At 40.9% G+C, this 17,478-nt stretch overlaps 1 protein-coding gene across 28 annotated transcripts in view; it reads left to right on the top strand.

Annotated features, from left to right (window-relative positions):
* CADPS (calcium dependent secretion activator) overlaps positions 1-17,478 on the top strand; it is a 478,503-nt gene that overhangs the window by 120,812 nt on the left and 340,213 nt on the right. For all 28 annotated transcript variants that reach the window (XM_045051795.1, XM_045051797.1, XM_045051798.1 and 25 more), the window contains exon 3: positions 49-381. In XM_045051795.1, coding sequence (XP_044907730.1) covers positions 49-381 — 333 coding nt within the window. The remainder of the gene's footprint in view (positions 1-48; positions 382-17,478) is intronic.

Here is a 17,478-nt window from a genome sequence, read left to right as displayed (position 1 = left end):
CCAGGAGACTGAGTCCCTGATATCTTTCTTGTCCCTGTTCCTGCTTAGGTGTTCCTGAAGAGCGACCGTGTGGCCCGCATGGTCCAGAGCGGGGGCTGCTCCGCCAATGACTCCAGGGAGGTCTTCAAGAAGCACATTGAGAAAAGGGTGCGCAGCCTGCCCGAGATAGATGGCCTCAGCAAGGAGACCGTGCTGAGCTCCTGGATGGCCAAGTTTGATGCCATCTACCGTGGGGAAGAGGACCCCAGGAAGCAGCAGGCCCGGATGACAGCCAGCGCAGCCTCTGAGCTGATTTTGAGCAAGGAGCAACTCTACGAGATGTTCCAGAACATTCTTGGGATCAAGAAGTTTGAACATCAGCTCCTATACAATGCATGCCAGGTAAGGTGTCTATCACCTGGGCCCAGCGCTGTGAGTGAGTAGGGTCACATTATGACTTCTGCATGCCCTAGGCACTGTTGTATTAAGGGGACGTTCCTTGATTTAAAAAAAAAAATTAATTAGAAGTTATATTTTACAACTGCATTGGTAAAAATTGAATATAATCTAGGCCAGAATATGTTCATGTTCATCTTCTGGTTTAAAAAAAAAAAGTGAAAACATTTTTGCAAGCTCCTAAAAGTCTTGTGGGCCCTACGTACTGTGTACAACCTGTCTCATAGGTAGGTTGGTTTTAGGAGTAAGGACTGACTCCTTTGTGTTTCCTGAAAAAGCTGAAAGCTCAAAATAATTTTTTAAGAAAGATTGTTTTGCCTTTAAAGTATATGATGCTTACCAGGTGAGTGGCTTATGATTCCTCAGCTTGGGAGACAACTGAACTTAGTACCTCATCATCAAGAGTAATTATTTAAAATAGAAAGCTTCCTTGGGGCGCCTGGGTGGCGCAGTCGGTTAAGCGTCCGACTTCAGCCAGGTCACGATCTCGCGGTCCGTGAGTTCGAGCCCCGCGTCAGGCTGTGGGCTGATGGCTCGGAGCCTGGAGCCTGTTTCCGATTCTGTGTCTCCCTCTCTTTCTGCCCCTCCCCCGTTCATGCTCTGTCTCTCTCTGTCCCAAAAATAAATAAAAAACGTTGAAAAAAAAATTTAAAAAAAAAATAGAAAGCTTCCAGAAGGCCGGAGTGTATCATATCATTAACAATATATTAGTCACACTATGAATTCCAAGTGGATTTGAGGGGGATAGCTGAAACTCTGCTTGGACCCATCCAAAGTGGGTCTCTATTTTCTCTGGATCAGGGGTTATCCAGTCAACAAATACTCTGCAGCATTCACAGATTTGAGTAAGTGTCCCTTGGGAGCATTTTTCAAATTCACATCCCCAAGCCCCAAACCTAGAGATTCTAATTCTGCATTCTCAGGACAGGGCCCAGGAATCGGCACTTGAAACTAGGGCTTCCCTTCCTGGTAGTTTTACTGCCCTTCTCCTTCTAAGAACCATTGAAGAAACCCAGTTGTGCCCTAATTTCCCTGGGCTAACTCTGCCGCTAGCATAGGTTAAATTAAGACACTATAGTGTATTGGCTGAGTTGTGCCTTGCTCAGAATCAGACAGACCGAGGTAAATCTTACTATGACCTTCACCAGTTTTGTGGCCTTGGGGAGTTAGTGAACCTCCTCACCCATGAGCTTGGGATGAAATTGTTCTAAGGATTCAATGTGTATAAAGCCCAGAGCAACATGGGACACTTTATAAATGGTAGCAGTTAAAATATAGGATAGTCTACCAGAAGAGGCAAAAAGTCAACAGATAGTATCAGAATAGTGCCATACAAACTTAACATAAGAACTACAAGATCTTAGGGTGCCTGGGTGGTTCAGTTGGTTGAGCATCAGACTTCGGCCCAGGTCATGATTTCACGGTTCGTGGGTTCGAGCCCCATGTCAGGCTCTGTGCTGACTGCTCAGAGCCTGGAGCCTGCTTTGGATTGTGCGTCTCCCTCTCTCTCTGCCCCTCTGCCTCTTATGCTCTGTCTCTCAAAAATAAATAAATGTTAAAAAAATAAAATAAAATAAAAAGAACTACAGGATTTTGAGGCTTACTTCTTTCCTTCCTCATGGCTACTTTCTAGTTCAAGGAACCAGCATCTCTTATAGGATGACCACAGTGTCAACCCAACTGGTGACCCTGCCTCCCCTCTTGCCTCACAATAATATGCCCACCACACACCAGCTAGAGCAAGTTTTTTAAAATATAAATTGGACCTAGGGCACGTGGGTGACTTAGTAAAGTGTCAGACTCTCGGTCTCAGCTCAGGTCTTGATCTCAAGGTCATGAGTGCACATCTCACATGGGGTTCTGTGGTAGGTGTGGAGCCTTCTTAAAACAAAAAACAACATATATTGTATATATGTTATATTATATTATATTATATTATATTATATTATATTATATTATATATAATGTGGATAACATTGCTTTCCTGTTTAAGAATTCCAGTAGCACCCCAATACCTTTAAAGTGACATCCCAGCTCCTCACTAAGGCTTGAGGCAGCGCATGAACCACTCTTGCTCACCCCGTTTTTCCCACACGCTCGCTCACTGGCTTTCATTCTGTCTCCCCAGCACACCGAATTGATTCTGGGTCTTTGCATTTGCTTCTCCTTCAGCTTAGAATGCTTTTTGCCGAGACCTTTCCATGACTGCCACAGCTTAAATGTCAAGTTCTCCAAGAGCTCTTCTAAGACCATCCCATCAAAAGTGGGTTTTTTGCCTACATCTCACATTCACTCTCTATCTCATCCTTTGTTCCATTTTTATCCCGGCTTTTGCCACTATTTTCTATTCCTTGTTCATCTATTTTTACCTGTTTATTCCCTGTCTCACACTTAGGAAGGTGGTGATTCATCTTTGCCTTATTCACTAGTATTTCCATGAAACCCTGGCATGAAACAATTCTCGGCACATAGAGGTGCTCAATAATTGCCTACTGAGTTAATAAATGGATGATTGCAGTTTATTTTAACTGGTAGATGGGGTCTTGGTATCAACCATTATGGCTCACCCAGAACGTACCGGATATTTTAGTAAGTAGGAATCTGTTTATCATTTCATAATACAATATATACGTTAGGTTCCTATTTTCTACTCAGTCGACTTCAATTCAGAATGCTGATTGCCAACCCAAAGGTTGATATTTCCTTTGCTGGGTCGAGAAATATTTTGAAATGACCAAATAAATCTCAATATGAAATTAAATTAAAATTTTCTTTTTGTATCAAATAATTGCTACATCCCTACATGGCACTTTTATTTTTTTTTTTAATTTTTTTTTCAACGTTTATTTATTTTTGGGACAGAGAGAGACAGAGCATGAACGGGGGTGGGGCAGAGAGAGAGGGAGACACAGAATCAGAAACAGGCTCCAGGCTCCGAGCCATCAGCCCAGAGCCTGACACGGGGCTCGAACTCACGGACTGTGAGATCGTGACCTGGCTGAAGTCGGACGCTTAACCGACTGCGCCACCCAGGCGCCCCTCTACATGGCACTTTTAGAATGGGGTAAGCAGTTGGTATTCCTACCTATCGCCAGGACCACCTTTTCTCCCACAAGAATATGGGTTCTCAAATGACCTGCTTGAGTTATGAGTAACCCTCAGAATGACAGAGCTGGTTAAAGGTTCCTAAACTTGCTAGTCACAAAATGATTCCGGGGATTAATTTTTCTTCTTATTACAACAGCTTGTTGTGCTTATTTTCTGTCCTTGTTCAAACAGCAGCATTATTGGAACGAACGCGTCACCATGCCAGGTCTCATCTCCATGTTTTTGGTTAAGTGGCAGGACTATGTTTTCCCCTAAAAATGAATGATTTTTACTCATAATTTCAACATGTTTTCCATGAGTTAGACAAGAAATATAGTACAACTGTTGACCTAAACAAAGAGGTAAACTGAGGCACGCTCAAACTTGTTAAAAAGATGAGTGTATTCAGGAATAGCAGAGGAATTGCAACTCAGGGCATACAAACTATAGCAAGCTGTAGGCGAGTCTGTTGAAGGTTTGGAGTAGGCTGTATTTAAATCAGTCTCTCAGTCCTTAAGTGTTGTTTTCCTAAGGACACACGATTGAGATTTTTCTATTTTATGTCCTCTGGTTCCATTTTAGACTGAAATTCCTTCCCTCTTCCCCCTTTTGATCAAGATCTTTTTCAGGAAACACCTCTGGTCAATTATGTCATTCAGATTTTTTTTTTTTAAGTGTAATTGGCTCCTAGATAGCTCGTATTCTACGTCCCATGGAGCTTAGGAAAGTAGTGCACAGGTGTCTTCTCCCATTAAGCTGAGGAGGACCATCCTCAGGGGTCTTGTCCCACGGAGGAGGGCGACGATACAGAATTTCACTTGCCTCTCTTGAACAACAAGAACATTGAGAATGAAAAATCTCAGCTATATCCCTCTGATGGAGGACAATTTAGTTCCCACGGTCAGTTGAATTCTAGCAAAGGTCTTTGAAAGGAAAAGAATTTTATTTTGTACATACATTTGGGAATAAGGCATTTTTTGACTGATACCAAAGAGTAGACGTTTAATTAAAAACTTAATCTAGGGACCAAAAGCCCAGTGATAGCTATTGACTGAAATGCACTTCGCGACCAGCTTCCCCACCTGCTATATTTAGCTGATCAAAAATGTCCCAAGTTCCAGGAGCCTGGTCAACTACTGCTAGCAAGTTGAGATTGTCCTTCATTATTTTTAGTTCTTGTGTTTATTTTCCCTGACTTACTGGCCTAAAAACAAAGTTCTTCTCCAAGTAGGGCACGGGTTCCTCTCTGCTGAACAGTGAAGAGGGTAAGGGCTCTGTAGTTTTTGTAGGGCTATTTCTGCTAGGCTATCTGTTTGGGTTTGTTGATGTTCAAAAGCTCAGATAAAAACATTGAGAGTGGTAGAGATAACTATAGAAAGATTGTGAATTGCTTCTTCAAGGTCTGCTACTCCAACCTAAGCTAAAAAGGTTCTGAGGGAAGCCTGCACCAAACCCTTCCTATCTACTCTAGAGTTGTATGTAACCAGCCATCCAAAATCATAACCTTCAGAGTTCTGACATGTCTTTTTAAACTGATAGAAGACCACAGATTAGGTATATAAGCAGTAAAAGGAAGAGTTTTTCTAATTTCAGGGTCAGAAGTGAGGCCAATGATCCCCAAACATCTCTTCCAGTTAAAGGGAAGTGTAGGCAGTGGGATATTTCAGACTTAAAAAAGAATGAAATCTTGCCATTTGCAAAAACATGGATGGATCTGGAGAGTGAAATAAGTGAAATAAGCCAGTCTGAGAGAAAGACAAATTTTAGTCACAGGTTGCTGTTGGGTAATGTAGTCTAAGAAAATTTTGCCAGGCAAGAGATAACATATTTTAAAAACCATAAATTTTTTCATGTTCTAAAGCTATATACACTGAATGTTCAGATGAGTATTGTGTTCTTCCTTGAGATCTTGTTTTTCTCTTCTATACAACAATTTGGGGGAGTGGAATGAAGCATTCAGAGAACTTTGCTTCCAGGGAAAGTTTAAAGTTTAGCATTAAATTAGACCTATTAATAACATCAATCAATCAATCAATCAATCAATCAAGGGAAGTGTAGGGTACATGTTTCTTCCGCATCAAAAGAAATACCCAGTGTCTTCTAAGGCACAGTTGGGTCTCTTTGCCCAGATATTTTTAGCTGGAATAAAAGAGGGGATCTCATGATCAGAAATATAATCACTTATTCAGAGCACACTATAATCTGATTCACTAGCATTGGGAATGACTACGTGAGCACCTTATATTTTTGTAGATCTGAAGTAATGAGAGAGCTGTTCTAGTATAAGTAAGATTTTGGTAGAGATGCAGAAGATTTCTAGGAGAAAAATAAGTTGAATTAAATTTCCTCCATTCCCCACATTTTTTTTTTGTTAATTCCCAGTTAAGTCCCAATGAGTGGGAGTACATCAACTTCTCATTTTCTAGTATTATTAGTTTTCATTGCCCCACTATAAAGATACATTAAGGTGACACAGTCTTCTAGATTCCTATGGGAGTGAATTCATGTTCACCTGGATTATATAAAATAGTATAGTTACAAATATTTAGTGGGAGCTATCTAAGAGTTTTGCCATTCCCATCATTAATTAAGTTTTCAGAACATAATGATTTTGGGTAAGCGTCCAAGACTGAGTGAGGCGTATTCCATTATGATTAGGGAGTACTTGAAGGAAAGCCTTAATATTTGGTGCCAGTTTTCTGAAAGGGAGGACATGTGTGGTTTCACAGGTATCAAAGGAAAATCCGATATCCTTAGCAACTAGGTTTTGCCATCCTTCTAAAGATGGTGGTCGGGCCAACAATTCAGGTTCATCGTGAGTATATTTGCTCTGGCTCAAATCCAACAATCAATTAGGTTAGCAGAATCAAAGAGTCTTTTAAAGTGGGGTAAAAGGATGTTTAAAGCTAAAGGAAATAATGTTAGAAAAACTAGGGAAAGGATAACTGAAAGTCTGCATGACATGGTTCAACTAAATATAGAGTGAGAAGAGAGAGGCCTGGTGCAGATATCTTGGGTAAGCTGTCTACTTTAGATATCAGATACTTTAGTGACTATAAATCTTCAGTTTTAGGTCACTACTTGGGGCGTGGGTCCATTCAAGTTTGGGGGCTTTGCTTGGATGTGGCACTTGTATCCAGGAGTCTATTCCTTGAATTTGGCTGCACAGGAATTAGTTAAGGACACCTGTGAGGAACCTTTCCAGCAAGGTTGAAGAAAGTCTTGTTGGAGATGTATTTTCCAATAGATGAACTCTCTAGGCTGTTATGTGTGATGCTTGATGTTTTCATCTCCTGGGAGCACTGTGGAAAGGTTTGTTCTGTCAGAGCATGATTAATTTTTTATAGACTTCATTGGGCCTTTGCAAAATTGAAGTATATCTCCCTTTATTTATTGGGGGCAAAATAAGCAAGGCCTAAATGTATCAACCGCCCTGTAATTATTTCAAAAGGCAAAAAAGGTTATGTATCCCAATGGTAATTGGTCTAAGATTTAGAAGAACCAATGGTAACGCTTTTGGCCAGAGTACTTGGAAGATGTCAATTAAGCTAAGTCTTAATAAACCCATTTGTACATTCAACCAATCCTGAAGACTGAGGATAGTAAGCACAGTGAAAGTGCTACAGAACTGGCCAAGCAGAATGGCTTGTTGAAGGATTTGACCAGTACAGGGGGTTCCCTAATCTCTGTGAAGTACAAGGGATGTTCCCCAAGTGGGAATAGTCTTTTCTAATGGGACTTCAGGTACAGAAGAGGCCGTTACCTGTCTACATGGGAAAGTTTCAGTCCATTGTGAAAACATGTAAACCGTTACTAGGATGTAATTACAGCCATGAGATGGGGGCAATTGTGTGAAATCTTTGCCAAACCTCAGATGGTTCATTGGGTAAATTAAAATGTTAAGGGGCAATCTGGATAGGCTTCCCTGGGTTAAACTTAGGACAGGTGGAGCAGTCGCAAGAGGTACTTTTTGTGGTGTTGCCAATGTTTCCCCAACAGTATTGATTCATGAATGTTATTTTCACAGTTGGCCAATGATTTAATTCATGTACGGTAGTTAAAAATGGAAATTTTAAAATTTCTGGCAGTAACAGTTTGTTGTTGGGTCTGAACCAGACTTCCTTTTCTTCATGATACCAACAGCCTTTAGATCTCCAATTTTGTTTTTCCTATTCGGGGGCCAATTATTGTATTTTGCTGCTTAATTTTCTTTAGCCAGCCTGAGGGTGAGTCGTTTTCTGGACCATAACAGGTTTGCTCCATGAATCCCAAAAAGCAGCATTTTTTAGTTTGGTTGGTTGGTTGGTTTTTTTGTTATGTTTTGTTTTTATTTTTGTTTTTGTTTTTTTGTGGAGACATCAATGAGGTGGTTTCCTTTGGCTTCCTGGAAGTCAGGCTTAGAATGCCTAAAGACGTTAATAATATCTAGAGCTGCTGGCAAAAGCCTAGCATATAATAAATTTTGGGCATAAGGACCATTTTAAATTTTGTCTCCCCTGAAAGTAAGGAAACCTCATTTCCATCGCATTCCAAAATCATGGGCTACTCCAAAGGCATATTGACGATCAGTATAGATGTTTGTGGTTCTACCTTTAGCAAGAATATATACTTGAGTAAGAGCATATCATTTAGTTTCTTGGGTTAATGTGGCCAAAAGGAAGTGAGCGGCCTCAGTGGCTTCAAAAGGATTTGATATTGTATATCCAGAACAATGTTGACCATTTTCATTTTTCAGGTGAGAGCCATCAATAAATCATGAGAAGTCAACATTGGTTGAGGGGATTTCTTACAAGTTATCACAAGAAGTTCATAGGTAGTCCATCAAAGTCAAACAGCATGGGCGGGGTTTCATTCATGGAAGAAGGTAGAAGGGTAGCACTGTTGAAATTATTATAATGAATAAGAGTGATATGAGGTGTAGTTAACAAGAGAATTTCCTAAGAAGATGGCTTGCTGAAAGGTGTTGGGTGCAGTGTGAGCTTAAGAGAGCTTCGACAGCAGGAGGTACAAAGATGGTAAAGGACGAACCCCATGACTGTTTCTTCAGTGGCCTTAACTAGAAAGCCAGTCCAAAGTCATCAGGGATAAGTAACCTCAGGCCACGGGATCTAATTGTTGGCTGCAGTAACTCAAAGGTTGGTTATTAGCTCCCATGTTCTGGGCTAAGTATTATGAATGCATTTCCTTCTTTTTTATATACAAAAAGGAAAAAATGTAGCTAATAGCCTGGATGACCAAGGGTGAGTAGATTTACTAAGTTTTTCTTCAAAGTTTTAAAGGCCATGTCAACTTGGTTTCCCCAGATAATGGGGTCAGGTTTGGTGGTTTTTAACAAGACATAGGTGCTGGGCCATTATAGACAAGTTTAGAATCCAGTTCCAAAAATCACCAACTGTCACAAGAAAACCTGTCATTGACATTTGGCTTTACGTTTGGGGAACCTCAAGATGCCATGAAATCTATCAGGATCTAGATGTAACCGTTCTTTTGAGACTAAATACCCTAAATATCAGACTCGAGTTTGAACAAATGGCAACTTTTCCTTTGAGACTTTGTGTGCCTTAATTGCTAAGAGTTTTAACAGGTGCATACTGTCTTTTTGTGAGGAGGCTTAGCAGGGCGAGCAGAGAACTAATTCATCTATCTATTGTAGTAAGGTAAAGCATCTACAAAACTTTGTATCAAATAGGTCAGCTTCAAAAATTTGTGAGAAGTAAGGACTCTCAATAAAATCTTGAGGCATTACTATCCAGGTATACTGTCCTTTTCGGTAAAGACAAAAAGATATTTGTTAGCCTTATCAACTGGAACGCTAAAGAATGCACTGCATAGGCCAATTACGATGAAAAATTTGCTTTCAGTAGGGATAGATGCCAGTAACTCTGGGGATTAAGAATGACAAGATGGTGAGGAGTAACGATGTTATTTATTGCTCAGAGATTTTGGACAAATTTCCATCCTTGACCACTAGGTTTTCTTACAGGTAAGAGAGGGGTATTAGGATTGCAAGGGGATAAGAAATGCCTGTGCTTTATAATCTTCCCTGGTACCTCTATTGCCCTATAAACTTCTTTGTTCATAGGGTGTTGACTGATTCTGGGGAGAGGTTTTGTGGCATCAATTTGGATCTTAATTTGGGGCACCATGAATTCTGCATGTATCCTTGGAGGATTTTGCCTGTAGAGCAGGGTACTAAACCTAATAATGGGGACGAGTCTGAAGTTTGATCTTCCCTTGTTGGTAAAGTACTTGTGAAAGTAATAGGGTTTGGATTTTCTTGAAGATTCAATTCAGTGGATTTAAATTCAGAGGAGTCTAACTCAAGAGTTATCTTCTCCCTTTCCAGAAAAGGAAATGGTAATGCAATACTTTTCTAGGAAACCCTTGCCCTAATAACTGGATGTGAGCTGATTCACTGAAATGGAAGTTTATCTTGCAAATGTCCCAAGCAGAAGTGTATATGTTTGTAAGTAGGAACACACTGTGGTTTATTTGAGGCCCCCCTTACTTGAATGAATGTATTACTCCAAGGGGGAATTATTTAATTACAATGGGGTTGGGCACTGATAGAGTAGTTCTTGTGTCGGTTAATATTATAAAAGGTTCATCCTCATTCTGGAGAGTAGTTTCCAGAATGACAAACAGTCCCTGGGTTTCCTTAGAGCCTCATCCTGGGGATGAGTCTGACCCTTGGCTCTTGGAAAGAGTCATCTGACCCTTGGCTCTTGGAAAGGTTCATCATCTGAATCTTTTTAATTTGTAGCAGTCCTTTCTCTGATTGCTGGGTTTTTTTTGTTTTTTTTTTTTTTTTTTTTTTTTTTTTTTGTTTTTTATGATAATGACATAGTCCAGTCAGAATTTGCTTGGGAGATTTCATCTGATGAAGGTGGGGATTTAAAATTTTAGTTACCCTTCTTTTGGAATCATCTTCTAGGATGTGGGCTAGCTGATTAGCTAGATTCACAAGATCAAGGTTGGTATGGGTTGTCTTGACGAACAGAGATAGGTCTCTGTTTAAATCACTTATAAACATTGAATTAAAGGCTACTGTGGTAGCTTGAATGTCTATAGGGTGTCCAGCATTTTCTTTTACAAAAATTTGGAGTATGCTATAGTAATCATGAATAGATTCATCAGACTTTTGGGTACATGCCTGAATTTGTTGCAGTCTCCCAATTTAGGGAAAGCCCTCAGAATGGCCAGATGCAGCCTTTTAACTATGACACAAGCTTGGTCATGTAAAAGAGCTGGTGGGGCGCCTGGATGGTGCAGTCGGTTAAGCGTCCGACTTCGGCCAGGTCACGATCTCGCGGTCCGGGAGTTCAAGCCCCACATCAGGCTCTGGGCTGATGGCTCAGAGCCTGGAGCCTGTTTCTGATTCTGTGTCTCCCTCTCTCTCTGCCCCTCCCCCATTCATGCTCTGTCTCTCTCTGTCCCAAAAATAAATAAATGTTGAAAAAAAATTAAAAAAAAAAAGGGCTGGTGGTTGACTTATTTGGAATTCTAAAGGTGGTTTGCGGCTTTCTCAGTTAGCAGCTTTCATCCAGTGCAGGGCTTGACCTCCTCCAACAAACATATAGACTAATTGATAAAGATTGGAGACATCAGGTGGATCATTTTGAACGACAGTATTGAATTCTTCAGCCAATCTATGAGGATCCTCACTCACATTGAGAAAATCTGTTACTGTAGCTCCAAGTTCAGCTTTCGTGCGTGGGACATAAGAAATTAATCATGTAGCAGGGTCCTCAGAAGTTCTGATTCTGAAAGGGGGAGTTTTAACAGGCTCAGTTGGCAAGGTGTCAGCACTAGAGAAGAAGGGGAGTTGGGATAAAAGAAGGGGTTATAAGAGGGCAAAGGTGGGTATAGCAGAGCTGGAGCGGTGGCGTTAGGAGAGACCTCACTGCTGCCGCGAGGGAGAGACTTCAGATGCTTCTTTATTTGCTCTTACTGCTTGTTTACTTCAGTTAACTTAAAAGTAGTATTTTTGTAGACAGGTAATTTTAGAACCCCAAATACTTTTCGAGCCTCTAGGTACCAATTAAAATAGCTATCCCGTTCAGATTGTTTGTTCTCTTGCCATGGACTTCTAATTTTGTCCAGAGAAAAACGAGTCTGGGGAGACTGAAGGTTCCCCGTAATAGCCATTGAAGTTCTACATTATCCTTAGTGAGGTGGTCCATTTAGTCAAAAAAGGACATGAGGAGAGACCATAGTTTTTTAACATAAAACCAGCTGCAGGCCCCGAGGGAAGGCCACCCTTAGAACATTTAGATGATTGGGATCCCACAACTTAGCGGTTTTCCTGAGAGCCAAAGAAAAATCACTAAACAGCCTGATGGGTATGTTTCAGGGTTGGATGTGGTGTTTTGGTTTACCGCGTGCCTTTCATGAGATGCATTTTTGTTTTTCCTGGCAGACACCCTTTCCTCTAATTTTCTAACTGGTGACCAGGTGTCCCTTGTTGTATAGAAATTATCTTGCAGTTGAGAGGCAAGCTAATGTCACTATGGCCCTCTGTGACCAACTTACCCTCTCAGGCGGGGCTCTTGCTCTGGGGACTGGTCTCTCATAAGGAGGTGGTGAGTGTTCTTGTAGCATTTATTGTTCTACCCATGCCCACCAGTATCACTCCATTTTTCTTTCTCTCAAAACTTTAAATGCAATTTTACCAAAATTTTAGCGTCCTTCCAATAGGTACTTTAAATACTTAAAATGCCTTTACACAGAGCTTGAATCAGAAAGCTCCACTAAGGGGAGGGAGCTCAGAATCCAAAAGAATTCACCAAACTGAAAGTAAACAGTGACTCATGGAAGCAGTGAGCTCAGGAGGCTCAGTGCGGCTTGCTTGACTCTGAAGGTTGTCATCCTTCAGGGGTCATCTCCTTCTGATGCCACTTCTGATGTCAAGAAATCTTGACCTAAATGAAGAGGTACACTGAGGCAAGCTCAAAATTGTCAAAAGTGTATTCAGGAACAGTAGAGGAATTGCAATTCAAGATGTGCGAACTGTACCAAGCTGTAGATGAGTCCACTGAGGGTTTGAGATGGGCTGTATTTATGAGCAGGGAATGTAAAGAAGGGGGAGTCTAGTTAGTCTATTAAAATTAAAAACAACTGGAGACCAGCTCTGGAAAGTTCTTGAGCAGACAAAACCAATCCAGTCATACAGAGCTCAATTCAGCTTATTTTGTGAGACCAACCCATAATTTCATTTTTATGCGTCTGGAAACCGTAAGCAAAACTTCCCAAGATTGAAATGAGGTAAACCCTGACCAATCCCTGATCATTTAAGAAAGTTCCAATATTATCAGTTTTCTGTAAATCAGGCATTTACAAGAAATCATTCTCCCAGGCCTTAAGTTTTGTTTTCCTAAAAGTACGTGCGTGAGATTTTCCATTTTATGTCCTCCAGTCCTATTTTAGATTAAAATTCTTTTACATTATAAAAGAATAATGTCTTCTCACCCAAGACTAATAATTGCCCCCCTCCCCCCCCCCCCCGAGCTAAAAGAGAATTATAGGAAATGCAAAGGAAAGTACTTCTTAGGACAGAATATTTAAGGCATGTAATATATATATTTTTAACATTTATTTATTTTTGAGAGAGAGAGAGAGAGAGAGACAGAGACAGAGCTTAAGTGGGGGGAGGAAGAGAGAGGGAGACACAGAATCTGAGGCAGGCTCCAGGCTTTGAGCTGTCAGCACAGAGCCCGACGCAGGGCTCTAACTCATGAACCATGAGATCATGACCTGAGTCAAAGTCAGACACTTAACTGACAGAGCCACCCAGGCGCCCCTAAGGCTTGTGATATTATGTTCTACACTCCTATTCAGACAGTACAGTTGATTATTGCTTCATGGTTCACATCAGTAGAAATTAGGACGAAGAGCATATACAGGTGATTCACGAAAGAAAAAGTATGAATTAATTCTAAACACATGATGATTTTTAAATTCCGTATCTTCAGTAATCTGAGTTATATAAAAGCATTTTTTTTAATTTTTTAACGTTTATTTATTTTTGAGACAGAGACAGAGCATGAACGGGGGAGGGGCAGAGAGAGAGGGAGACACAGAATCGGAAGCAGGCTCCAGGCTCTGAGCCATCAACCCAGAGCCTGACGCAGGGCTTGAACTCACGGACCGCGAGATCGTGACCTGGCTGAAGTCGGACGCTTAACCGACTGCGCCACCCAGGCGCCCCTAAAAGCATTTTTTAAAGTTAACATTGGTAGTGGTAATACACTGCAGATGATATAGGAATGGGTATTCTCAGAACTTACTGTTGGAATAATTTATTATTGCAAATTTTTCTGTAATCTGTTAATTTACAGTACAGCAGCTTTATAATGGGCAAATCTTTTATTTTAAGTGTTCATTTTTGAGAGAGTACAAGCAAGGGAGGGGCAGAGAGTGGGGACAGAGGATCTGAAGTGAGCTCTGTGCTGGCAGCAAAGAGCCTGACGCTGGGCTCGAACTCATGAACCGTGAAATCGTGACCTGAGCCAAAGTTGGACGGGCACTCAACCAACTGAGTTGCCCAGGGCAATGGGCAAACCTTTTAATGTCGAGGCTCTACCTCTAGCAATATGTTATGTGTAAATACTCAGAGATGTGTACAAGAGAATGAAGCCCAAGGATGTTCACTGCAGAGTTCCATATAACAGTGAAAAACTGGAAACTAATTCCCAACAGTAGATTAACTACTTAGATATTGATTTAACCATATGAGAGAATACTCGTTAGCCAATAAAAGCGCTGTTGAAGGAGAAATCTTACTATGTGGGAAAAGGTACACTAGATATTGCTAACTGGAATGTCAGGCAAGGAAACAGTGTGAAGGCATGCTCGCTTTTTTTATGGAAAAAGTAATTGATGGGCAAAAAACAGTATCTTAACCATGTTGATCTTTAGAGATAGCATTATGGTTGATTTTTAAGGTTTTCCTATGTGCTCCTCTATGTTTCCAAATTTTCTTCCCTAAACATATAGGTGTTTTGTCAATAGAAGCAAATGGCAAAAATCTCAACCAGGAAGCTAGGAAAACCATAGGATAGGCAGAAAATGATCTTCTGCATTGTTTTGTAGATTGCAGCCATTACTCTGCTACCTTCATGATTTTTACCATTTCCAAGCGCTACCCGTATGATTATTTAATATTTTTTTAAATTTTTTAATGTTTTTTAACTTATTTTTGAAGGAGAGAGAGAGAGAGAGACAGAGAATGAGCATGGGAGGAGCAGAGAGAGAGGGAGACACAGAATCCGAAGCAGGCTCCAGGCTCTGAGCCGTCAGCACAGAGCCCGACGCCGGGCTCGAACTCACGAACCGTGAGATCATGACCTGAGCTAAAGTCGGACACTCACCCAACTGAGCCACCCAGGCGTCCCTGGTTATTTAATATTTCTAATTAAACTGATTCTTAGGTTTTTAACCTATTCTTATCTTTAGAAGTGATATATTCGACATCCCAGCTTTTATGTTCTAGTTATTCTTTTTGTTAAACAATATGCATTAAAGCGAAACATAACCCTTAAAATAGAAGCTCTTCATCAGTTGGTCCTCTTATGTCATGTCACACCACCAGTGAGTGACTACCAGTGAGTGGGAGGCCTGGCTGGGGCGACCAGGGCCCTAATATGCTGAGGCTGGGTGGATGGAACTTTCTGACGCCATCCCTGGAAATAGCCTCAGACTGACCAGAACAGCTTTCACATGAAGTGTTCCCACGCCCTGCAATCAGACTTCAGAAATTATAGATTCACTCACTTACTTTCTCACAGAGTCCACTCAGCTCTTCAGAACTCTGTCAACTCACAGGAGCAAAGATGCACAAGTAATAATGATACGGCTTACTTTCTCACTGTGCTCTGCTTAAGTTGTTTCTTGATTTGTTTTGTATTGTCTGGACCTCCTTCTCCTTATGAGGCAAAGCAATTCCCCGGTGCTTGCAAAATCAGAAACGTGCAGTGTTTTCTTCTTATGAATATCACATCCTAGTAGAAGCTGTGATCTGATTTCTGGTACCACTTTCTGAAGGTTCCCGTGACCTCTCTTTATGACTTTCTGCCAGTAAGCGAAGCTTCCATCTCAAATGAGAAAGGACGTTGGTCAAAGAGTGATTATATCAGTTACGTATCAGTTGTCTGTTGTAACGTGAACCATGTCTAGAAAAACATTAAAAAGAAACCCAGAGAGGCTTAACAAATGCTTCCATATTTGTGGCATGAATTTTTAAAGTCTGTTTTGTGTATTTGAGAATACACCGTTCTATCTCATGGAAGACTTTGCTCATAGTCAATCTAATAATCAATGTAAAATAATTGGAAACTTGTGTTATGAAATCGGTGTTGTTTTTATTACCCTAGACTCTTGAGAGGAAGCAGACAATTATGTAGCTATTTGAACATTTGAGTTGAATTCGAAGCCTAACTTTAACAGTAGGGTAACATCTTTTGAGATTGGGTTGCATCGTTGACAAATGAGACTAAGACAGACCCGCTTTCTGCCTTCATAAAATGTAAAGAGGACAGTGGCGGTGGTGGTGGTGGTGTGGTATTTAGAAAGTTTTAAAAAGGCAAAGCACCAGTTCTCCCCCTTTCTCTTTAGTGGCCTCCAAATCTGGAGTTGGTTTGATGTCCAGTTGGACCAGATGTCTGCTGCTTCCTACCTACCCCTCTGCTTAACCGTACTAGTTATCCTTAATTGCTTCATTCTAAAGCATGTGGGTGTTTTCCCTTGAAAAACAGTCCTGAGGTGCTTTTTGGGAGGAGGGAGGTCTGTATGTTCATATATTTTCAAATGCAAATGAGCTCTTCTTGAAGAACCCAGCTAATTTTTACTCATGGGGGAGTATGATTAAGGAAGTCAGTTGTTTCCTCCTGTTTCAGTTCGGCTTTTGGAGAAACGTATTTCCGGTTGTGCTGTTACTAATGACATCCACGGCTCCTGGAAATATCAGCATGTGACTTTAGCCTTAGCTCAGCCATCACTTGTGCCTAATGGCCAGCAGGGATAACGGGTATGCAGCTAACAGAAGACGACAGTGTTCTCTTCATTTATCTTCTCTGAATCTCTGGACTTTCTCATGTAATCTGGAAGCGTTGACTGGAAACACATGAATATGGTGTTCTGATCCATAAACACCTTTGCGTTTTCAATACTGAATTCCCCATTTTCAATATGTAAATTCCCCATCATTGCTGAAGTACTGATTTTCTTAACATTTCATTTCCTTCTCTCCAAACCATCTTCAATATGGCCTTTGATGATGTGGTCATCTTATTACCGAGCTATTTCCCTTAGACTTGATTAGCACTTGGCAGCTTTTCAGATAGTTTATTAGACTCTGAAGAGAAACCTCAAATTATTAAGCTTTCAGTTGTGACCCGGATTACTGGGTTTTATCCATACCTCCTTATGGAGCCTTTAATCTGTATATAAGTACATAGCTTTTACCTAATCCAGAAGTTTCCAGTAGATCTGTTAGCTAAGTATTTGCTTCTTGGGCCAGGCTCTATTTCTTAATCTATTTCTTGGCTTTCTAACACCAGTACGATTCTTTGTACATAATGGCCTTTCAATATATATCTACGGAAGAAGTGTTTTGAAATCTGAGGGGGGTGGCAATGGCAGTCTAGTATTTCAACACTGTTACTTAGCAACATACTTTCATCATTCATTCATTCATTCATTCATTCAACAGATGTTTGAACCACTTACCATGCATTAGACACAGCAAGTTAGATGCTGGCCGTAAATCCTAAACTTTCTTACTTTGTCATAGAATGGCTCCTGACTATCTTCCTCCCTGCTTACCAAGTACACCTCAGGAGGCACCTGGGTGACTCAGTTAGTTAAGCGTTCACCTTTGGCTCAGGTCATGATCTCACAGTTCATGGGTTCGAGCCCCACATTGAGCTCTGTGCTGACAGCTCAGAGCCTGAAACCTGC

This window comes from Felis catus, chromosome A2 (assembly GCF_018350175.1).
Source record: "Felis catus isolate Fca126 chromosome A2, F.catus_Fca126_mat1.0, whole genome shotgun sequence".
In the NCBI taxonomy this organism is placed as follows: domain Eukaryota; kingdom Metazoa; phylum Chordata; class Mammalia; order Carnivora; family Felidae; genus Felis; species Felis catus.
The sequence above is the reverse complement of the archived record's forward strand: the minus strand, read 5'-3'. Positions and strand labels throughout refer to the sequence as shown.